The 24,725-nt window shown below is 38.3% G+C and overlaps 1 protein-coding gene across 2 annotated transcripts; it reads right to left on the minus strand.

Moving 5' to 3' along the window:
- Nucleotides 1-512: 512 nt before the first annotated feature.
- Nucleotides 513-24,701, minus strand: IKBIP (IKBKB interacting protein). Of its 2 annotated transcripts, none has more exons than XM_004464140.4 (3): nucleotides 24,174-24,488; nucleotides 14,720-14,837; nucleotides 513-1,423 (listed from the first exon to the last, which is right to left on the minus strand). In XM_004464140.4, exons 1-3 carry the CDS (start codon nucleotides 24,347-24,349, stop codon nucleotides 668-670), a joined length of 1,050 nt encoding a protein of 349 aa, XP_004464197.1. In that variant the 5' UTR covers nucleotides 24,350-24,488; the 3' UTR covers nucleotides 513-667. The 2 variants fall into 2 exon arrangements, with proteins under 2 accessions (XP_004464197.1, XP_004464196.1); XM_004464139.5 differs by lacking the exon at nucleotides 513-1,423 and adding an exon at nucleotides 7,653-9,646 and having other exon boundaries at nucleotides 24,174-24,701.
- Nucleotides 24,702-24,725: the final 24 nt, after the last annotated feature.

Here is a 24,725-nt window from a genome sequence, read left to right on the forward strand (position 1 = left end):
TTTTAATATTGGAATTGTTAATGCAGTTTTAAATGTTAGAACCCCTTTCCCTAGTTGCTTTGGCTACATCTGGTCACATTATCACCATACATGGTGCTGCTCTGAGGCTTGGCAAATTCCTTGCATGCCATGTTCCCAAGCAGTGCTCTAGATGCTACTTCCCTACCCATTCTAGGTAACCTCCTCCCTTTCTTTGTTTCCTAACGCTGTGAGGGGTCAGGAAGGCTTACTTGATTCTCTTCCTGCATCTCTTACTGTGACCTTTCCAGTTCTCTTCTCCTGGTGGATAATGAATGCTATAGTTCTTCAGTTAGAGCCCCAAACCACACATTCGATGTTCCCTGGCAAAAGGGGATTCCGATTCTGCCCCATCTTGATTTCCCAGTACAAGACTGGTAGATACTTGTATGTATGTGTGTGCAAGTGTGTATGTTAGAGGGGTGGATAAGTTTTAACTATATCAAGTTGCAAGTATGTTTTAGTATATTTTAGAAAATCGACTGTTCAACCTCTTAAAAATTCTATATTTATTGTACAAAATATAATCAAATACGAAATTGTACTTACTCAAAAATGTCATTATTTCTGATTTGTCAGTCTTTTTATAATATGACAGAGATCCCAATTAAAAAAAAAAGTTACTTCAGTCTGATTAAACAACTTCAAACTAATCCATATCTGAAATATGTGTTATTTCATCTTTCATATTCTTAATCTCAGTTTGGACTATTGTTAAATTAGATATTTTTTCATTTAAGAAAGCAATTTCTTTTTCTCTTTGTAGTAAGTCAGTAGCCAATCTCCCTATGCGTAATGTTAAATCATTTACCAATGGTTCCAAGTGGGAAAAATCCTTCTTTAGATTATATACCTTTGGTTTGAGATCATTTGCAAAAGTCACTGTCTTCAGAATTTTAGCTCTGTCACTTTCTAAGCTTAAAAATCTATCTGTGTGCTTGTTGAAATCACCCTTTAGATCAGATAGTGTTTTCTTAACAGAGTTAATTCTTTGGGAGTTTTCAGATGCTGTCTTTCGGAGCATTGCTGTTCGGTCAATGCTACTTGAAAGAAGATCACCTATATTTTTTACTGTATTTTTTTCTGCTTTTTCTAACTTATTTTCTAGTTCTTGCACAGAATCTGTCAATGATGTTACATCAGTTACTAAGCCTGAAATACGTCGTATATCTGTTTTTACAGTTGTAATCTTGAGAGCAACATCTTTTGCCATGGAAGCTGTACCTTGGTCTACTTTCATAACTTTTTGAGAAAGAGTTGTCAAATTGTTGTTTAACATAATCTGTTTTTCAGTTATCCTGTTAGACCAAGTTTTCACTTTGTAAATTTCCTCTTGTAGATGCTTTAGATGAGTAATTATTTGTAAAGACTTCAATTGTTCCATGATAGCTTCAGACTTCTGACACTGTAAGAAAATATAATACCATAATGATTAAACTGATTAAAAGTTTAACATTTAAAATTCAGCTTAAATTTTGTTACATGCTATTTTTACTGCCTTTCTGGAATCATAGGGTAAAAGAGGAATTCAAAAGTAAGAGTATTTAGAATAATTTAAGTATACTGCTAATTAATAAGAAGGAAAATATTAAGGAGATTTCATAGAACGTTATTGGGAATTACATATTTTCCAATGATTTTTCTAACACTGATCCACTATAAAGCGGCAAAATGACCTAAGAGTGATGCATTCCCTCCCCCCCCCACACACTTTTTTAGAGAAGTTGTGGATTTACAGAACTATCATGCATGAAATACAGGATTCCCATACACTACCCCACCACAAACACTTTGCATTGGTGTGGAACATTTGCTACAACTGATGATAGTACATTTTTATAATTGTCCTATTAATTAAAGTCCATGGTTTAAATTGAGATTCACTATGCAGTAAAGTTCCATGGATTAAAAATTTTTTTTTTCTGTTACAATTTATACTATTTAACATTTCTGCTTTTAATCATATTCAGATTTATATTTCGGTGCTGTCAACTGCATTCATACTTTTGTGCTACCATCACCACCAGCCTTTACCAAAATATTTACATTGTTCCAAATAGTAACCCTGTACGTTTTGTCTTTTTTTAAAAAAGATTTATTTATTCTCCCCCTCCTGCACCCTGCTGTTTTTCTGTTGTCTCTGCCCATTTGCTGTGTGATCTTCTATATCTATTTCTCCTTTCGTCTTCTCTTCTCATCCTTCTCTAAGATTCAGAGGGATTTGATCTTAGGGACCTCTGATGTATGGAGAGGTTCCCTGTCAATTCCAGTTCCTGGTCTCTGCTGTGCTTCACTTTGACTCTCCCCTTTATCTCTCTTTTGTTGCATCATCACCTTGCTGCGTGACTCACTTGTGTGGGCACTGGCTCACCACGCAGACATTCAGCTCACCGTCTGGGCATTGGGTCACTGCACAGGCACACTTTCTCTTCTTCTTTTTCACCAGGAAGTCTAGGGATCGAACCTGGGTCCTCCCATATGGTAGGGCAGGCCTTATCACTTGAGCCACATCTGCTATCCCATTTTAGGTCTTAACTTCCTATTCCCTATCCCCACCCCATCCCCTAGTTGCCTGTAGTCTAGATTCTGACTCTATGAGTTTGCTTATTCTAAATGTTTCAAATTAGTGAAATCATACAATATTTGTCCTTTTGTGTCTGGATTATTTTACTCAACCTGATGTCTTCAAATTGCATCCATGTTGTCTCATGTATCAGGACGTCATTCTTTTTTCCATTGTATGTATATACCACATTTTATTTAACCATTCATTGGTTGATGGGCACTTGGGTGCTTCCATCTTTTGACTATTGTGGATAATGCTGTTATGAACATAATTGTGCAAATATTTGTTCAAATCCTTGCTTTCAATTCTTTTGGGTATATACCAAGTACTGGGATTGCTGAGTCATGTGGTTGTTCTATACTGAGCTTTCTGAGGAATAGCCAAACTGTTTTCCACAGTGGCTACACCATTTTACATTGTCACTAGCAATGAATAATTGTTCCTATTTCTCTGCATCCTTTCCAACACTTGCTACTTTCTGTTTTTTTTCAAAATAGCCATTCTAATGGGGTGTGAAGTGATATCTCATTGTGGTTTTGATTTGCATTTCCCTGATAGCTAATGAAGTTGAGCATCTTTTCATGTGCTTTCTGGCTATCTGTATATCTTCTTTTTTTTTTTTTTAAGATTTATTTATTTATTTAATTTCCCCCCCTCCCCTGGTTGTCTGTTCTTGGTGTCTATTTGTTGCGTCTTGTTTCTTTGCCCACTTCTGTTGTCGTCAGCGGCACGGGAAGTGTGGGTGGCGCCATTCCTGGGCAGGCTGCTCTTTCTTTTCACGCTGGGCGGCTCTCCTTATGGGGCGCACTCCTTGCGCGTAGGGCTCCCCCACGCGGGGGACACCCGTGCGTGGCACGGCACTCCTTGCGCGCATCAGCACTGCGCATGGGCCAGCTCCACATGGGTCAAGGAGGCCCGGGGTTTGAACCGCGGACCTCCCATATGGTAGACGGACGCCCTATTCACTGGGCCAAAGTCCGTTTCCCATGTATATCTTCTTAAGAGATGTCTGTTCAAGTCTTTCCCCATTATTATTTTAATTGGGTTGTTTGCTTTTTTCTCGTTAAGTTGAAGGATTTCTTTACATATACTGGATATTAGTCATTTATCAGAGATGTGGTTTCCAAATATTTTCTCCAATTGTGTAGGTTGTCATTTTATTTTCATGATAAATTCCTTTGAGGCACAAAAGTTTTTAATTTTGATGAGATCCCATTCATCTGTTTTTTTCTTTTCTTGGCTTGTGCTTTGGGTATAAAGTCTTAAGAAACCATTGCCTAACACAAGATCCTGAAGATGCTTCCCTACATTTTCTTCTATAAGTTTGATAGTTCTAGCTTTTATATTTAGGTCTTCAGTCCATTTTGAGTAGATTTTTGTATATAGTATGAGGTAGGGGTTCCCTCCTCCCCTCCCTCATTCCCTCCCTTCTTTCTTTCTTTTTTGCAAATGGTGTGATGTGTTTTTGTAGCTGCTGGAGAGGCAGGGAGGAAGCCTCCAGATCAGCTTTGGTAGATTTGGAGACTGAAATACTGCCATACAACTTCTGAAACACAAGCTTGTTTGTAGTGTTATAACAAGTGCTACAATGAAGGGACCATTGTCAAAGACCAACAATGTATGTGCCTTATTGTCCTATAACTTTTATGAATCATTTTCTGGGGTATCTAACTATCTGTGAGACCTTGCATTATTCAATTCAGCTAACTCTCAAATTCCTAGTAAGCATGTCAAGTGTGAAGCCCATAAAGATGACTGTAACTTGGGTTGTATCCTCCACTCAGTTTAGTACAGAAGACAGATATGTAAAAACACAACAAGAACATCTCCAAGGCTCTAAAGTTCTGTGATTCCAAATACACATGGTTCTCATGTTTCAATGCCATCTCTCCTCTCCTCCAATACATTATATATTCAAATTGCCTTCTTGGTTTAACCTGGACACATCAGCTGATGAGCATTTTGACCCATCCAACTACTTGCCAACATTTTTTGTTTTTGTTTTTGTTGTTGTGTGTGTTGGGGAAGTTGAATATTTTATTGCATTTTGAATAGTTGGAATTTTATTGCATTTTGCTATCGGTTAATATAATTGAGAGGGAAAGGGAAAATTAAAGTGCTGATTTTAGTGATAAGATGGTTTGGTCCCATAAACTTAATACAAATTTGGAAATTAAGACAAAGATGGGAATTGATAGGTGAGAATATTATCTTCAATCAGAAAATTAATTTAAGACTCTATTGTATACTTAACTATGAAGAAAAATAAAGAAAAAATGCAAAATGCTAGAAATATATTGCCAAAGACTATGCTCAAAGACATATTCTTCGTGATTACTATGGAAAAGGGAATCCCATTCATAATATATGGCAATCATTTAACTGTTAGTTCCTTTTCTAGGAAAACATGTTTTTCTTTTTTCATGTTGTCTATATTTTTAAAATTTCTTTTTCTGTTGTTTTAGCATTATGTTTTAAAGTAGGAGATTGCCTATAGCTTTCTACTAATAACCACAAAGTTTGGTTCATAACATTTATTGGGTATCTTCTATATGCCTGTATGAGCAAAAGAGTCTCTGCCTTTAGGGAGTTTATAGTTTAGGAAATAAATGTCAACAAATGAATTATTTAAAACATAGAAAAGAAAACCAGGAATAAAAAATCTTCTTTACAAAATAAGATAAACAGTTTAATCTAAAACCATTAAGGGCGGTGGACTTGGCCCAGTAGTTAGGGCATCTGTCTACCATATGGGAGGTCCGCGGTTCAAACCCCTGGCCTCCTTGACCCGTGTGGAGCTGGCCCATGCGCAGTGCTGATGCGCGCAAGGAGTGCTGTGCCACACAGGGGTGTCCCCCCCCCGCGTAGGGGTGTCCCCCGCATAGGGGAGCCCCACGGGCAAGGAGTGCACCCCGTAAGGAGGGCCGCCCAGTGGGACAGAAAGTGCAGCCTGCCCAGGAATGGCACCGCACACATGGAGAGCTGACACAACAAGATGACGCAACGAAAAGAAACATAGATTCTCATGCCGCTGATAACAACAGAAGCGGACAAAGAGGACAACGCAGCAGCAAATAGACACAGAGAATAGACAATGGGGGGGGGGAGGGGAGAGAAATAAATAAATAAATAAATCTTAAAAAAAAAACCATTAAGTTTTTTTCCCAAAATTACTGTGTATTTCTTCAAAATGTTTTTTATTATGGATATATGAATTACCTTAATTATAATTTTCTGGCCTACTCAGCTAATCTCTTGAGCTTATTCTGGTTAACATAAATTGGCTTTACTTAATGCAAATAAAACTTTAATATGCTTAGAATCTTATTCTGATAGGCATTTTAAAAAGGAGTAGCTATATATTTGCAAAAAGAATTGCAATGAACTACTGAAATGGTGCAGTAGAACAGTTAATTCAATGTAACAACACCCCTCCTCCATTACATATATTGGGTTTCAAAATATATTTGGGGGTTTTTCTCAGTAGGTTTATGCTGCATTTAGAGAAGTTAGCTTATGAAAATGTTATTGTGTATATGACATTAAGGACTGGCTTGAAGGAAATCAAGTAGTGACTGCAAAACCATATTTTATTTTTAAGGGGAAGGTTTTGCAATAAAGTTTATTTGCTGAAATAGACTTCATCTATTTCATTATTAGATCATCATTTATTAATATATCCTGGTACAGTAAATGTACTCAATAGCACTACACAATTAAAACACCTCAAAAAGAGTTTATTTTTAGATGGGTCAGTGTTTCTCTTGGTAGCTTAGAAAAGTAATTTATCATGAGTTTCTATTGATCTTTACTAAGGTATAAACTCAATACAGTGTTGCAATAGACTAAAAATTGTACTGAATTATTTTTTTTTTTAATTACTTAGGTCTTGGTTATACTATCTGCCTATGATGGTCAGAAAAGCTGGAATCTATTGGTAGCTTGAAAGATTTGGTCAATACTTTGAATATTTGCCAAGTTCTTATCAGATATGCAAGGGACTAAACTAGATACTGTTCTATGTTAACTATTGTCTGAATCTACAAGCACAGCAACATGGGTAAGGGAGCCATCTGTCAGTCCAGTCTGCCCTCTAAAAACTTTACTAAAATATCTTTGAACTTAAGTAAAGGACTTGGAAATTGTGATCTGTACAATTTAAAACCACTTTATGCCAGAAGGGATTTTAGAGATTGGTACATTTCCCTCTTTTACTGATTAAAAACCTAAGCCCTAGGGTAAACACACACAGGTGTAAAGTCTGGATTAGAAAATATTCCATTTTAGGGCTCTTTGCCACTGCTTTCCAGCTATTCCCCAATATTTATTGACTCTTACTATACTTAAGGCTGAAACAATTTTAGGGCACAGTTAGAGATTTTGAGGGACTTCTCTATTTAATCGTGACATGGTAGTACACATTTGGCTGAATTACTGCCCTCTAAAATTTCAAAATGGACTACTGACAGATTTCTTGTGATTTCTCCCTCCCCTGGTTGAGGAGTTTCAGGCTGTATTATACGGTGGCAAGTCTGTGGCCACTGGCGTTGGACAGCCCTACCAGTGTGATTTAATATTCTTAAATGTGCTGAGCTTCGATTTCTTCATTCATAAAATGGGTCTAATAGCTAGCAAAGCTGTTATGAGGATACATGATGATACAAGGAAAGTTCCTAGCACAATGACTGGGAGACCACAGATATTCAATACATGGAGCTGCTGCTATGATGATGATGATGATGATGATGAATGCATTATCTCTTAGCAGAATTTGGCACATAACAGCTCCAAAATGCTAGTTCTCTCTTCCCCTGCTGTGTCAAGCTGAGATGGAGCAATTTGATTTATATTAAACTAATAGTTACATAACTGAACTAAAAACGAAAAGAAGCTGAGTTACTGCAGAGTTTTTGTCCACTGTGCAAATATGAAGTAAATCTATAAAGAAATGAATTTTTGTGTTTGATGAATTTACAGTATTATTTTATAATTTTATATCAAGCTTTGATCAAGATTCTAGATTCCTACCCAGACCTACAATTAGGTTGATAAAAATAATACCATTAACTTTGTAGTTTGCAGGTTTAGTTTACTATGAAATCATGCAGGTTAGTAAATCAACATTTTTCATTATAAAATATAAAAGTACACTTAGCCAACAGCTTGGAATCATTAGGCACAATTTAAGGAGCTATTAATACTATATATTTTAAAACTTACATCCAAAAATGAAAAAAAATTAGTGTTGTGTAGAAGTGATTTATTTGTGCAAAAATTTTAAAATTGATTCAGTACTCTTTATGAGAGTGGTTTATATAAAACTTATCACACAGATACAAAAATGTAATTTAATATTGAATAGTGCTTTTTTAAAGATTTATTTAAAATAACAACGTGTCTTTAATTATCATAATTCATCATTATGCTGTTTTTTTCTTTTTAAAATAGACCACAGGTTTGTTGGTGTATTTTGATTGTAAGTAAACTAATCTATCTAGAGGTCACATATATAGCAAACTCAAGAGTCTGTAACACAGTCTGAACCTTAAAAAAAAATCCCAAGTATACAAACATATTCCAAAAGTCTATACTTCAAAGCATACACACTTAATTCATAGGAAAGGCCATCAATAACATTTTTACTCTTATTTTAAACAAAATTCTTACAAGTATCTGTAACATAGTTTAGACTCTTAACAAAGAGCAAAAAAGTTTCTTAGCCTTCACAATTATAAAAAGTCCAAATTCATCATACCAATGTCCCTCTCCCGTACATGCTATACCTTTTATTGAAGACAGAATTAAAACATACAAAATATAAAAAACAGATCTAAGGTTTGAAAAATAGAAGATGGGCTCACTTAGTGAGGTGGTAAATACGCTTCAATAACTCCTAGAGAATCACTATATATATGGGTTCAATATAATAGGTAAAATTCATAATGATGTCCACACATTATGGAAAACATTAAGAATTATTAAGTAAATTGCTTTAGAAAGTAGAGAAATATATATTTTAGAAAATTTTATATTTAAAAGGATTAAAATGAAATAAGCTTCAGTGCTTGAAAAGATAAACTTTGATTATCTGGATAGCCCATTGTGTAGATATCTCAAGCATTTGCCAAAAATGCATGATAATAAAGTGAGGCACATCTTAATAACTCAGAATTATAGAACTAATCAATTTACATATAAAATAATATGGTTTATCAAAATGAATTAGTGAGTTTAAAAGTCATCACCAATTCCTTTATTTTCTAGATTATATTCTTCCAAATTTCCTTTTTCCCTTGTACTCGAATGTACTATAAAATTGTGAACTTTTCCTTTTAGAACATCCAATTCATTCTGCATTTTTAGTATGCTATTGTCATACTGAATTCCTTCAAGAGTTTTTTGCATCTCCATTATTTCAGACACTGCTTTCAGCATATCATCTTCCATATTAAACATCTGCAGAGTCAAATCTTCCATTTTTTTTTCTGTCCCTATCAGATCCTGAGAGACTCTGAGAACAGAGCGAATAGCACTTTCAATTTTTGGTAAATGTGACTTGCATTCTTCAACTTTGGGTTCATAGTTAGAAAGTTTATTAGTAAGATCTTCATCTCTAGCAAAAAGAGCATGCTGTTCTTCTTCTAACTTTTCAACTGCTTTTGTATCAGAGTCAAGCTGTTCCTCTACTCGGAAAAGATCCTCTTCTTCTTGTCTTTTTATTGTTCTAATATTTCTTTGTGTACTGTCTTCCAAATCTTTCAGCCTTTCGGTGAGCAGTTTTATTCCTTGTTCAGCTGAATTAATTTGGACAGTAACTTGAGAATGTATATGTTTTGCTTTTAAAATGTCTGTATTAACATTCATTTCTTCTAGACTTCTCCTCCAGAAATCGGTAACATTCTGGAATTTCTCATTAAGGCTCTGCATCTTTTGAGTGAGTACTTCTTCACTGTTCTGAACACCATGCATGATGCTTTGGAGGCTGGACAGTTCCTGCTCAAACTGGGTCACCAAAGATATGGATGAGGAAGCTTCCTGCAGGATACTTTCAGTAGACTCAAGCTGCATTTATAACACAAAACAATTCCCAAGGCTACTTAATAAATGTTACAATAGAGAAACATACTTTAGAAATCTCATATATAACATGCTAATTTCAAATTCTGAAGATGTCTAAACTACCCACTTATAATATCAGAATGATACTGACAAAAACATTTATTACTTTAGTAGTTGTTTTAACCTATTTAAACAAAATTAGTAGATTAAACCCCTATGTTAGAAAAACATACACTTGAATTTATGGTCCTAAATATCAGTCCATTTTTCGAGGAGCCATATTTAAAAGACAAATACTGTTTAAAAAGTCTGAAGTACAGCATACATATAGATGTCATTTTTATGGTTATTTCACTTTTTAAAAACTTCGACTTAGTGATAAAATTTATTTACTTTTCCTAAATCCTACGACTCTGGAAAAGTTTCTGCCTGAAAAAATGTATGTTGACCAACTTCTTGCAGAGAAGATACCAGAACCAAATCTTACAGACATAACAAAGGTAAAAATAAAAAAAAAAAGTTTAGAGAGACAATTCTGATCAAATGGGTAAAGTGTTCTAAGTATTTGTAAATGATGTTAAGCCCTAGCATCTCCTAATTTTATCTGGAATCTAGCAGGGTCAGGTTGTGGACTACTTTTAGTTTACATCTACACATAGGTAACAGCTTTAGAAGACTACAGGGAGGCTTCGCAATGATCCTTACTTTATAAAATGCTTGCAGCACTTTGTTGATGATAACATAGGCGAACAAAACTGAGTTATGCCCTTAAGCAACCTAGTTTAAATGGGGAGAAAGACCAATCTATATCCACTAAGACAGGAAAATAGTTATTAAAGAACTTAGGTGGCACAACTGACTCAGCTTTTGACAATCAAGGTAAGTATTATAGAGAAATTATTATTTAATACCTGCTTCCAGTCACTTTATCACTAAACAACCTATATACTGCCACCAGATTAATCTTTAAAAAATTACTATGCACATGGTACACAGTTGTTAAAAAAACCTGTGATTGGGAAGTGGATGTGGCTCAACAGATAGAGTGTCCGCCTTCCAAATAGGAGGTCCAAGGGTTTGGTGCCCAGGACCTCCTGGCTCGTGTGGTGAGCTAGCCCACGCCCAGAGCTGCTGCGTGCAAGGAGTGTCGGCCCATGCAGGGATGCCCCTGCATAAGGGTGCCCCCCCCACCCATTGCATAAGGAGAGCTGCCCTGCACAAAACTACAGCCTGCCCGGGAGTGGTGCCACACACATGGAGAGCCAACACAGCAAGATGACGCAACAAAAAGAGACAAGATCCCCAGTGCTGCCTGATGAGAATACAAGCGGACACAGAAGAACACATAGTGAATAGATACAGAGAGCAAACAATGGTGGAAGGCAGAGCCGGGGAGAGAAAAAAAAATCTTTAAAAAATGGCCATTGTTGCTTAAAACAACAACAACAACAACAACAACAACAAAACCCTGTGATGTTTCTTTTTTTTTTTTTTTTTTAAAGATTTATTTATTTATTTAATTCCCCCCCCTCCCCTGGTTGTCTGTTCTTGGTGTCTATTTGCTGCGTCTTGTTTCTTTGTCCGCTTCTGTTGTCGTCAGCGGCACGGGAAGTGTGGGCAGCGCCATTCCCGGGCAGGCTGCTCTTTCTTTTCACGCTGGGCGGCTTTCCTCACGGGCGCACTCCTTGCGCATGGGGCTCTCACGCGGGGGACACCCTTGCGTGGCAGGGCACTCCTTGCGCGCATCAGCGCTGCACATGGCCAGCTCCACACGGGTCAAGGAGGCCCGGGGTTTGAACCGCGGACCTCCCATATGGTAGACGGACGCCCTAACCACTGGGCCAAAGTCCGTTTCCCCCCTGTGATGTTTCTTAATACTTCTAGGATGAAGTTCTAAATTCAGGGTCTTTTCATATGCTATTCCCCTTTCCTCTTTGCTTAGCTAAAAACTGTCCTTACTTCAAGGCTCAGACCAATTCTCAGTTCCTTAGTACAACATTCTTCCATAGGCTTAGCCCTGACAGCCTGAATTCCTTGCACCTACTGTATTATGTATTGCCACATATTTGGCATGTAGCACATATAATTGAGTAATTTTTGAGAGTTCACTCTGTGCCAGACTTTGTACTAGACACTGACTATAAAAAGATAAAACATAGTCCCTGATTCACAATTTGATAGGGGAGACGATCCTTTACATCATATATTCTAGAGTTTCAATATTCACTGAATGCCTTCTGCAAGCTAGCAACTTTATTAGGTGCTATGGACATAGAGTTGAATAATAGTATTTTGTCTAATAAGCAGTAAGGAGACAAACAAGTTAACAACAACAAAAAAATCACAATATATTGTCATTAGTGTCACAAGGGAATTAGCCCAGGGAGAAATGGATGCTTAGAGGAGAGCTATGAAGTGGGTAGGGCAATGAGGAAAGGCTTAGAAGTGACTCCAAAATCTAACTATTCAACAGACTGATGAATTAGCTGGGTGTTATGGTTTGAATTTTGCCCTGCCAAAAAGACTTGTTCAAGTCCTACGCCCTCACATCATAAATATAATCCTATTTGGAAACAGGATCTTTAAAGATGTTATTAGTTAAGATGACGCCAAAATGTACGAAGATGGGCCTGAATTCAATATTGAATGGTGTCCTTAGAAGGGGCAGAAACTTGGATGCACAAACAGGCAGGCAGAGAGGACAGCATGTGATAGAAGCAGAGACTGAGTTTTGCCACAAGCCAAAAAACGCCACAGATTCTTGACCACCAGAAACCTACAGATATCAGAGGAAGCATGGCCTTGTCAGCACCTTAATTTGGACTTTTGTGCTCCAGAACTGTTAGAAAATACATTTCTACTGCTTTAAGCCACCCAATTTATGATACCTTGTTACAGCATCCCTAGGAGAAACTAAGACACCAGGTAAAGATGGGAAACCTAAATTCTTTAGGGGAAGAGATCTTGTCTTAGGCCTTTTCATAGTCCCCATGTCTCAGGATACAAAAAACATGTTTATTAATATTCAGGAATAAGAAAGGCCATGAGCTTTCTAGACACACCCCAATCAATACCTATAACAGTTCTAGGTGAAAGCTGGGAAAAATGTCTATCAGTGTTGACTAATACAATAAGACCACTCTGAAACTTTGATCAAAAATCATTTTTAATATACTTCTAGCTAGAATACAAATTTCTTTTAAAATCAGATTCTGAGATGCACTTGTATGTTAGATTTAGTTGTTTTATTATCAGTAATTTTGAAAAGGCAAGCTTATCTTTGTCTAAGGTAGTTTCTTGTTTAGGTTCTTCACCAGAGCTTCACGTATAACCTGTAGGCTATATACCCTAAATACAAGATCAACTTTCCAGATCAGTAAAAGTCTCAAGATTGCATCTGCAAATATAAATATTAATATATAGTGACAAATATACCACAGTAACTAGCAGTTATGTTGGGTTAATAGTTTTTCACTTTTTAAAAAAAGAACTAAATCCTTAGTGTTTGAAAGTTTTTAAAGAGCTTACACATACTTTATATCTCATCTGACCCTTATAAAAATCCTCTTATTCTCATTTAATTAGTGATGAAATGGAGGCCAAGAAAAGTTAAGGTGATTTGTGCAAGGTCACTTTTCTAGAAGCCTAGAGGCTTCTAGGCTCTTCTTCAATGGAATTTCCTGGCATTTGCCAAGGTATGCATAATTTTCATTCACGGCTTTTCACTTCTGGGTAGGTATATGCTTATCCTGTGCATGAAGCGGCAAGACCTATACCCTGTTTGCGGTCCTCCATTCCATATCTATTCTTTTAACATCTTTGCTCATCCTGGTGTCAAGCATAAAAACAAGTCTATGTTAGAAAAGAGTAAAGGTGTACCAAATGAATAAATGAGCAAACAAGGCAAGCTTCCCAGTGATAGCTTGGTCCTTGGTAAGGCCCACATGATGCCTTATTGATTGCAGCTAATCCTCTCCTGAGAGGTGTGGGAATTACAAAAATTTCTCACATTTCTCAGAATCACAGTAATAATACATCTGGTGGAAACTGGGATTTGCAGGTTGAAGAAACACAATGTAGACATGGGTGTTATTTTAGTTTTTCATACAATACTTATTTTTATTTAGTCATTGTTATGTGCATATGAAATTCATGCTTACAAAGCAGAAAGTAAAGTTTGATGGATTTTTTCCCCCAATAAATGCTATTCATATTCCAATTTTCTACTTAATGATCAATCATATTTTCAAAGTCCTAGGTATCTGTTGTTTAAACAGAAAATTAAGATCACACCAATATGAACATTTTACTCTTTTACAACAATAACATTTGCTTTATAAAAAATACTTGTGGGAAGTGGTTGTGGCTCAATTGATAGAGTGTCACCTACGACATGGAAGGTCCAGGGTTCGATACCCAGGGCCTCCTGACCCATGTGGTGAGTTGGCCCATATGCAGTGCTGCCACGCACAAGGAGTACCGTGCCAATAAGCAAGGAATGTGCCCCGCAAAGAGAGCTGCCCCGTGCGAAAGAAGCGCAGCCTGCCCAGGAGTGGTGCCAACACACAGAGAGCTGATATAGCAAGATAATGCAAGAAAAAAAGTGACCGTTTCCCGATGCCATGTGATAAAAATGCAAGCAGACACAGAACAACACACAGCAAATGGACACAGAGAGCTGACAACTGGGGGAGGGGGGGTGGGGAAGGGGAGAGAAATAAGAAATAAATCTTTAAAAAAAAAAAAAAGGGAACACAAGACAGACCCAAACCACAGCTTTGTTAATGCTGATATTAGGTATGCATATTCATGTCAAAGAACACACAGCAAATGGACACAGAGAGTAGAAAATGGGGGGAAAGGGGAAGAAAAATAAATAAATCTTTTGTACTTTCAAAATGCAATCTGAGTCTAAATTGGATTGAAGGGAGAATTTCAGGAGGTAGGAAGACCAGTGAGAGTTATATTAATAGCAGCAATGGTCTGAAAGTCAGGAGAGTTCTGTGCTGTGGAAGGGAGATGGTAGTAGGAAAGAAAAATGGGAAAATGTTGCCAAATACATCAGTTAATAATTACCTTTTCTGAAATTAAACTGATTTTACTTTGAAGCCCTTGGAATTCTTTGGTTTCTATTTTCAGTAACTGGTACTGGCTTTCCACCTTTGCAAACTTTTCCGACTGTTGAAATACAAACCTAGAGAAGAAGGAAAAAAAGCACTATTGTCTAATTCATACCCATTTAAATCTGAATTTTAAAGGAATATTATATACATTTTTGGGAAGAGCAACATGAATTCTAGTATGGGTAGCTACAGCTTTTATCAGTTTATTTCATCTTTTTCTAGAGAGCCTTCTATGTAGTAGGCACTGGTTTAACCGTATTTCTCGTGTAAAGATGAGTAAAACATTGCTCATGTTCACATCACAGCCCAATGAGTGAGATGGAGCAATATCTGCAATAGATGTATGTATGCAAGGAAGAGAGGTGATGGTAATTAGAAGCTGCAAATGAACATAAGAGTCAACATTATGAAAACAGAAGAGAGCCACTGACAAAGTGACAATAGAACACATACGCAACGCAAGGTCTATAAACTGAACAACTGGTTATACTTGGTAATATAACTCATATAGGTGTACTTTAGATGACATTCTAAAATTGGAGTGTATTCTTCACCTAGTAAATTAGTGGAAGTTAGAAGCATAAAAAGCTATCCCAACCTTAAAAACAATGAAGGGATAATTGTTTGTAGAGGACCTGGAAATGAGCAAGCACAAACAGATGCCTCTGAATCTATACCATTTTGGTTAATCTACTTTGACTCTATTCAGGCTCAGAAAAAATAGCAGTTGGAACTCTATATATTTATTGAGTTATCAAGGAACAGTGGAACAGGACCATGTGAAGCTCCTTCTTAAATTAGAGGCCCTAGACCAGTGGTTCGAAAGCTTTGCTGCAGGGAAGCAGACTTGGCCCAGTGGTTAGGGCGTTCATCTACCACGTGGGAGGTCTGCAGTTCAAACCCTGGGCCTCCTTGACCCGTGTGGAGCTGGCCCATGCGCAGTGCTGATGTGTGCAAGGAGTGCCGTGCTATGCAGCAGTGTCCCCCGCGTAGGGGAGCCCCACGCGCAAAGGAGTGTGCCCCGCAGGGAGAGTCACTCAGCCTGCCCAGGAATGGAGCCGCCCACACGGAGAGCTGACACAACAAGATGACGAAACAAAAAGAAACACAGATTCCCGTGCCGCTGACAACAACAGAAGTGGACAAAGAAGACACAGCAAATAGACACAGAGAACAGACAACTGGGGTGGGGGGTGGGGGAAAGGGAGAGAGAGAAAAAAAAAGCTTTGCTGCATATTGGAATCACCTGGCAGCTTTAATTTTTGATACCAGAGTTCCACCCATAGAGGTTCTGACTTAATTGGTCTGGGATGAGCCTTGTATATTGGACATTTTTAAAGCTCCCCAGTTGATCTGTTTAACCAAGCTGAGAATCACTAATTGACCATATTTTGTAAAATTGACTCAGTGAAAGACAAACATTAAAAGATTCCAAAGCTCAATTGAGAGGTGAAAGATTTTTATGAGTGGGTACAGCTATTTGTATGTGCATCTTTCAAAGGTGGTGATGTTTCAGTTTCTTAAGTAGCATCATTAGGTTAACTGTTGCTGTAAATGGTCCACCGCTAAAATGGAATTTTTTTTGTGTGTGTTTTTCAAGTAACAGAATGACTTTTCTCCCATGGCTAATATGAATTTTAAATCAAAACTTCTGGTTATTATAAAATGTCACCCTAATTTTCAAAGACGTATGATTTTTTTTTTTCTTCTAATATCATGGAAATAGTCTTTTGAGAAGAAGTAAACAGGGTACACAGGGTTGATGAATGAGAGAAAAAGAGAGGTAGAACTGATTTCACCCAGTCCCAAAGTGGGGATGCAGAAGGCAAGGATTAATCCTAGATCATGGGATTAATCAAAATTATCTTTAAATATCAGTTTGCAAAGTCTTAAATATATTCCCCATTTAAAATTACTTAAGGATTCTGTTCTTTTCTAAATCATTCCATGATTAGATCCCAATAATAATCTATAATATAATTTGAAAAAGAACACCTAAAACAGAAAAAAATGTTAATACTAGTTAAAATGAGAATAAAATATTAATACTAATTAATCTTTGTACTTAGAATATTTCCATAGATTGCATGATTTAATTATGCTCTATTTGCAGTATTTTCTCAAGAGTTGTATATTTGTATCCTTTTAAAATAATTAAAGATGAGGAAAAATCCACTGATTAGCTCAACCTCTCAATTTCCCATCTAGGATAATATATATTAAATAAATTAAAATGGATTAGTTGAATTGGGCAAAACTGCAGGATACACCGAGGGATGGATGGTTTCTAGAATCAGGCATTCTTGGTGCCAGATGAGAACTGAGGGATTCATGACACAAGAAAGGGGTGTGTTCCCCCTGGAATCCTCAGATTAAGAGAAATCCTGAGGGAATTCAACTGTACAGAATCCTGTGAGTCTCCAAAACAAAAGAGCATGAAGCTTGTTCCATGGATATCTGGGAGAATATGTCTGAATCTGGTAGATCTGTGATGAACCACACTGATTGCTAATTGCTCTCTTCTAGCAATCTTGCATGCAAAAATCACTGGAAAGCCATTTAAACTCTTATAATTTGGGAGGTTAGGATACAGGCATTCTCTCCACCTGAACAGGAACAGACAAAACAAATGCCATGAGAAATAACCTATCTTCCTTTTAGGAACCGTGCTGGTTGGTTTCAGAGGTCAGAAGTCCAAGTGAAGGCACTGGCTGTAAAGCTTGCTTCTTTTTAGGGTCTGTAGCATTCTTGCTGCCTGGCAGAGAACCCTTGGGTCCTCAGCTTTTCTGTCACATGGAAAAGTCCTCTCCATAATGCTTTTTTTTTTTAAACATATTTTTATTACAGAAGTTGTGAACTTACAAAACAATCATGCACATGTGTAGAATTCCCATACAACAACCCTTCACCAGCAAACCACACTGTTGTGGACATTTCTTACAAATTATGAGATAATATCATCAGACTACTACCACTATGGTCCATAGCATACATTTGGCATATTTTTTCCATATTCCCCTATTATTAACACAGTATATCTTTGGCATCGATGCAAGAATATTAAAGTATTGCTGTTAACTGTAGTCCATAGGTTACATCATTGTATTTTCCCCATGCTTCTCCACATTCCCATCATCCTGCAATAGTGACAGACAACCATTCTAGTTCACAGAAAGACAGTCTTGCATTTGTGCCATTAACCAAAATTCTCATTCACCTCTGGGATCAATGCGTTATCCAGTCCCTAGATTATTCTCTAGCTTTCTTTCATTTGACATTTATATCCCTAGACTACCCTTTTCAGCCACAATCCTATTTATAAACCAGATGCTACTCACTATGTGTTACCATCAACTCTATTCATTTCTACACTTTTACAGTCAATTAAAACTTCTACATACATTAAGCATCAGTGCTCCTTTGCAGCCCTCTCTTATCTCCTAATAACCTATACTCTAGGTTTTATCTCCACATATTAATTCTTCATATTTAGTACATGTTAGTGAAACCATGCAATCTTCATCCTTTGTGTCTGGCTTGTTTCACTTAGCACAATGCCTACAAGATTCATCCATATTATCATGTATCCCATATCATTTTCCCCCCCTTTTTTTTAATCCCTCCCTCCTCTAGATGGTTCTTTTGTCTGTCTGGTCATTATTTACTCGCCTTCTCCAGGAGGCACCTGGAATGAAATCCGGGAGCTCCCGTGTGGTAGGTGAGTGCTCAACTGCTTGAACCACATCTGCTCCCCTACCCTTTAAAAATTTTATTTATTTTTATTTCTCTCCCCTTCCCTGCCCCACCCCACCCCACCCCCCCAGCTGTCTCCTCTCTGTCCATTCGCTGTGCGTTCTTCTGTGTCTGCTTGTATTCTTGTCATCAGCTCCGGGAATCTGTGTCTCTTTTTGTTGCATCAACTTGCTGCATTAGCTGTCTGTGTATGTGGCACCACCCTGGGCAGGCTGCGCTTTTCACGTGCTGGGTGGCTCTCCTTACAGGGCACACTCCTTACGCGTGGGGCTCCTCCATGCGTGGCACAGCACTCCTTGTGTGCATCAATCAGCACTGTGCGGGGGCCAGCTCATCACACGGGTCAGGAGGCCCTGGGTTTGAACCCTGGACCTCCCATGTGGTAGGTGGATGCTCTATCCATTGAGCCAAATCCGCTTCCCTCCCCTGCCCATTTTTAAACTGGATTGCTTGTTTTTTTAGTGTTGAATGCTCTCTTTATGTAGCATGGAAATCAAAACATTTTCGGATATGTGGTTTCCAAATATTTTCTCCCATTGAATAGGCTGCATTTTCACCTTCTTAATGAAGCCCTTTGAATGGCAAGTGTTTAAGTTTGAGGAGGTCCCATTTATCCATGTTTTCTTTTGTTGCTCGTGCTTTTGGTGTAAAGTTTAAGAATTCACCACCTACCACTAAGTCTTTAAGATGTTTTCATACATTCTTTTAGGAGGTTTATGGTTCTGGCTTTATATTGAGGTCTTTGATACATTTTGATACAATTGTATACATTTTGATACAATTATTGCATAAGGTATGAGATAGGGGTCCTCTTTTGGATATCCATTTCTGCCAGCACCATTTGTTGAATAGACTGTTCTGTCCCAGCTGGGTGGGCTTGAGAGGCTTGTCAAAAATCACTTGACCATATATGTGAGGGTCTGTTTCTGAAAAATCAGTTCAATCCATTGATCTATATGTCTATCTTTATGCTAGTACCATGCGGTTTTTACCACTGTAGCTAAGTAATATGATTTAAAGTCCAGAAGGGAGAGTCCTCCAACTTCACTTTTCCTTTTTAAGATGTTTCCATAATACTTTTTTGACTGGATGTTTCTTTCTTGGCTTTTAACAGCCTTTTTTCAGAATGTTGGCTTATATGAGGACTAACAAAACCTATCTATTGCCAACTATGGAGGTCTGCTCTCAAGAAATAGGTTTAATTTCTTTCATTACTCAACAGTGATCCTCATAGATTTATCCTAGAGAACGTCCATTCAGAATACATTTATTATTATGAGACTGTGTGTGAAAATTGATCCATTACAGTAATATATTATAAGACTTTCATTTTGTTAAATATTTTAATACTGTCTATTCCTGGACTTCTCTTCAAATCCAAACATTAAGAAAAGCTTGAATAAAACTGTGTTGTTAGTTGAAATATTATCATGTCTGATGATACTGCATATGGTTTTTTTGTTCATCCCCTCCTCACTATCCCCCAACCCTCCAAAAAAGGATTAATCCTCAGTAAATAATAGTGTATCTAAAAAAAAAAAGCACAAATTTCCCTTAGTGTTACTAATAAAAAAAAAAAGTGGTCTCCATGGTGTTGCTGAGAGAAAATGTATTTGTTTTATTTTCCACTTAGATTTACCACTTTTCTAAGTGCTTTATACATATTAACTCATTTACCACTAAAGAGAGTAATTTTCTAGAAGCCAAGAAAGTACTGTGAGAGAATGCTCCTTCAGTTCCAAAAAATTAATAATTTTTCAAATTTTTACCCTAGGTAGTATCCAAGGTGCTTCCTTTTTGAGTCATAGGTATATTTTATGAGGAGTTCAAGGCCTCCCCACTTTGTCTTCTGAAGAGTTATATGAGGGTAAAAGACAAAACAACTAGGGTCTGTTAAGTGGTACAGCTTCTAGTGGAAGGAAGAAAAGGATTATTATTAGCTCTGGACTAGGGATTTCCATCTCTAGGATCTTGGCCGTTGTTTGGATTAATATAAAAGGGAGGCAGTTTATCATAGAAGTTAAGGACTGTGGAGCTAGGTTACCTTTGGCTCTAACATCTACTGTTGTATAACCACCTTGGGCAAGTTATTTACCTTTGCTGTAGTTTCCTCATAATAATACATATTTCATATGGCTGTCATAGGGATCAAGAAGGTTCATATGGATAAAGCTCCTAGAACAATGCCCAGCACATAATATATCAGCTGTTCTCTCTTAGTACCGTGGCCCTTTCTTTTGGATCAGAGTTACCTCCCACCTACACTTGGTATAAGCCCCAGGCCTGTTTCCCTTAGAACTCTAAGCATAACCATAGAGGACATGGCAGCTGATTGAGGACTTACATTTACAGGATTTTCTCTATTTCAACTTAATAATGAAAAAGAGGCAAATAATAAAGGAAACTGTTATTACGGACCTCTATAAAAAAGGAAGTCTGAGGGTCACTACTAGGGACAGCACCCATTTAGTCCTATGTTTTTCACCATCTACAGCTTCATTTTAAGCACAACACATAATGTTCGGGAAAACATTGACAATATTCCACTTTAAAAAGTAGAGCATTGAAAGGAAAACCTGTCTTTTAGATAAAATGCCACATAACAAAAAACAAAAAACAAAGAAACTCTGAGAAATTGGATTAGCTAAGATTTTTCAGTATAAATGATTTATAGAGAAAGTTTATATAGTTACCACAAATGCTATCAAAAACCTTTGTAAAGGCAATTTAAAAATCTGTTGAGGGAAGCAGACATGGCTCAACTGATAGAATGTCTGCCTACCATATGGAAAGTCCAGGGTTCAAACCCAGGGCTCCTGGCCTGTGTGGTGAGCTGGCCCACGCGCAGCACTACTGTGTGCAAGGAGTGCTGTGCCACGCAGGGGTGTCCCTCCTGTAGGGAGGCCCCATGTGCAAGGAGTGTGCCCTGCATTGAGCTGCCCCCTGCGAGAAATCACAGCCCACCCAGAAGCAGTGCTACTACACACAAGGAGAGCTGATGCAGCAAGATGACACAACCAAAAAGAGACAGATTCCTGGTGCCGCCAAGAATACAAGTGGACACAGAAGAATACATAGTAAATGAACACAGAGAGCAGACAGTGGGGGTGGGATGGGGGATTGGGGAAAGAAATAAATCTTTAAAAAAAAAATCTGTTGAAATTTCCAATAAAAACTTTAAACAAAAATTTTTTTCACAGTGGAACTTCCAATTGATTAACTTCTAAAAAAAACTTTTTTTATTTTTTTATTTCTCTCCCTTTCTCTACCACATGGCTCTGCCACGTGGGAGGTGTTCTATCTATTGAGCCAAATCAGCTTCCCTAATTAACTTCCTATTAAATAAGTTTGTGTGAAAGATTCTATTTACATCTTGTTTATTAACTTTATAATCTTGTAGAGTTTTGAAAAAAGAATTTTTTTCTCCTCTTATCTGAACAGTTTCTTTAGAGTTTAGAAATGAGGTATACAAACTGACACACAAGCCATACAGTTTTGGGCAAACTGCTTTATTAGTAAGCTAACATAAGATAAGGTTTCAGGACTGACTTCAGCAGAAATTAAAGTATCACACTCTAAAATTTATTATGCATTATCTCTGTTTACTTTCCAAAGGCCCAAAACCTAAAGATCAAGACACTGATATATATATAGTGATGCCTTGAACTCATGCTTGCGTAGTAGAAGGGTTCAGATGTTTCCCCAACTTAATTACACAAAGTGTGAGAGGATGGATAAGTTGTATTTAAGAGTAATCCACTGTTGTATCTTAAAAACCAAAATAGTGCCAGTCTAGTGAGCATCAGTAAAGATTTGATGGACCAACTTTTAGATGCTGAAGCACGTACTCTAGTGTTTACTGGTAAAGATCTCAATGGCTTTATTTTAATTTTAGTGGGCTTTTTATACTTTAAGAGATGTCAAATGTTTGTTTTTTATTTGGAAAATGCTTTCAAATGTTTTACTAGGATAGATTTTTTTATTCTCAAAATTACCATGAATAATTATTTTACCACAATCAGTGACCAAAGTTTATTTTTACGTCAACTCTTGTGGCAAAAGATATTATGAGAACTATTAACAGGCTACTTTAATAAACAAAGAATCTGTTCATTTTAGGAATACTTTATTGCTAAATTATTAGCATTATTTTATTATTTTGCTAAGATATAACTCAAATAAAATTTTCCTAATGGATGTGTAATTTTTATGTCTTTATTGTAGGTAATAACTAAATTGAGAGCTGACACAAGATGATGCAACAAAAAGAAACACAGATTCCCGGTGCCGCTGATAAGGATAGAAGTGGTCACAGAAGAACACACAACGAATGGACACAGAGAGCAGACAACTGGGGGTGGTGGGGGGGGAAGAAAAATAAATCTAAATAAATAAAAATAAATCTTAAAAAAAAAGAAAGGCAGTAGTGTGTGGTGAGCTGATGCTCAATATGGGCAGAACCTATGATGGGTGTAAAGGGGTGGTTTGGCAGTGGAATAGGGTGATGGTGGTGAAGGGATGTGGGGTCACTTCCTCACTGGAAGGTGAGGGTGAGCATGGTGGGTGGGGTGTTGGGATGGACTATCATGGAACTAGGGAGAGATCTGGAGGAAGGAACAGGTGAAATCTGGGGATTCTTAGGTCTGTGGTTGAAACTGCAATGGGGGGAATGTTCTTTGGCAAAGGCAGGGGTGGGTCACTGTGCAGGGTGTCCATGATGGGGGTATATATGAGAAACGGTACACCTGGGGTATGCATCTGTGGAATATGAATGTGTTCACCTTGTCATAGAGTGTTATCTCAGTGGGTGGAGACCCAAACAATAAACAAAATAAACTCCGATCCTGGGAAGTCTACTAGTTCTCAAATAGAGGGGCAAGAATCTCTCCAGTCCATCGGCAGTGCCTAATAAAACAGATGCCAAAACAAAATAGGTTATTCTTAAAGAAAATGATTGGGGAAATGAAAGTTAAGTTGGTTTTAAGATTATCTTTAATACTCAATTTTCCCTATGACACCAATATATCCCTAATTACTATAACTATATAAACCGTACTGTTTAAATTAGTGAATACAACTGAGATACTTTTGCGGTTTTACACTATTAAAGTCCAATCTGGAATTTAGATAATGAACTCTTTTAGTTGCCAACATTTCCATTAAGCATTTGGGAGAGAAGGGCAAATATGTTCTGGACAAATGCATAAAAGGACAGGAAGTAACGGTAAAAAAAAAATGGGAAAGCTATTGACGTGTAGCAGGCGCCTAAAAGTTTGGCCGAATCTGCATCTCTTAAGAAATGGCCATCTCGTTCCCAAACCTTAGCCTCAACCCCATTTGAGCGGTTGGGATATACTATTAGTACTAAAGAAAAGTAAGTTACAAGAATCAAGGAAAAACAAGCAAAACGGGTTGTCCCTGCTCTGGCGTCGTGACAGAGGAACAGAAGCCCCAAGCCTGGGGTTGGGAAGTTAGAGGGACGCTGAGGCGGGCGCGGCCGGGTCCGGGACGTGCCCCTGGCGAGCGGGGAGACCACAGGAGGCCGGACACACGGCCAGGACGGCCGCACGGACGACCGTGCCAGGCCTCGCGTCCACTTACCAGGCCAGGCCCAAGCACATCCCCAGCGACAGCAGACTCAGGCGTCCACTTACCAGGCCAGGCCCAAGCACATCCCCAGCGACAGCAGACTCAGGCCCGTCCGGGGATCCGCCCAGCCCCCGCCTCCTCCGCCCGGGGCCTCTGGGCTCTTCCCGCCCTCGCTCCGCTTTCCGGGCTCCACGGGGGCTCCTTTGGGCCCCCACTTCTTCCGGTTCTTCACCTCGTTCATGTCTGGAAGTCTTGAGAGCAACAAATCCAAAGAGGCTTCTTCACCCTGAGGGAGCGGGACGTGGCGGCAAGCGCCTCCTCGCGAAGCGGCGGCGGAGACCGCGCCCCTTCACAGGCTGGGCCCCGCCCCGAAGCCTCGCCTCCTTTCCCTCCTAGTCATCCTCGCTGCTTCACAGCGCCTCGGAGCCGGGCGGTGACCCCACTTTCCCGCTTCTCTACGCAATTTCCCAGAACCTGAGGAAATCGTAGTTCCTGGGCGCGCAAAGGTCGCGAAGACCCAAGGGAATAGGCCCGGGCCGCGCGCGCCACCGCCTGGTTCTCCCCTCGCAGGAGCCCGGCGCGCCCCTGTGGTTTAGCCACGCCCACGCTCCTCCACG

Source organism: Dasypus novemcinctus, chromosome 12 (assembly GCF_030445035.2).
Source record: "Dasypus novemcinctus isolate mDasNov1 chromosome 12, mDasNov1.1.hap2, whole genome shotgun sequence".
Classification (NCBI taxonomy): domain Eukaryota; kingdom Metazoa; phylum Chordata; class Mammalia; order Cingulata; family Dasypodidae; genus Dasypus; species Dasypus novemcinctus.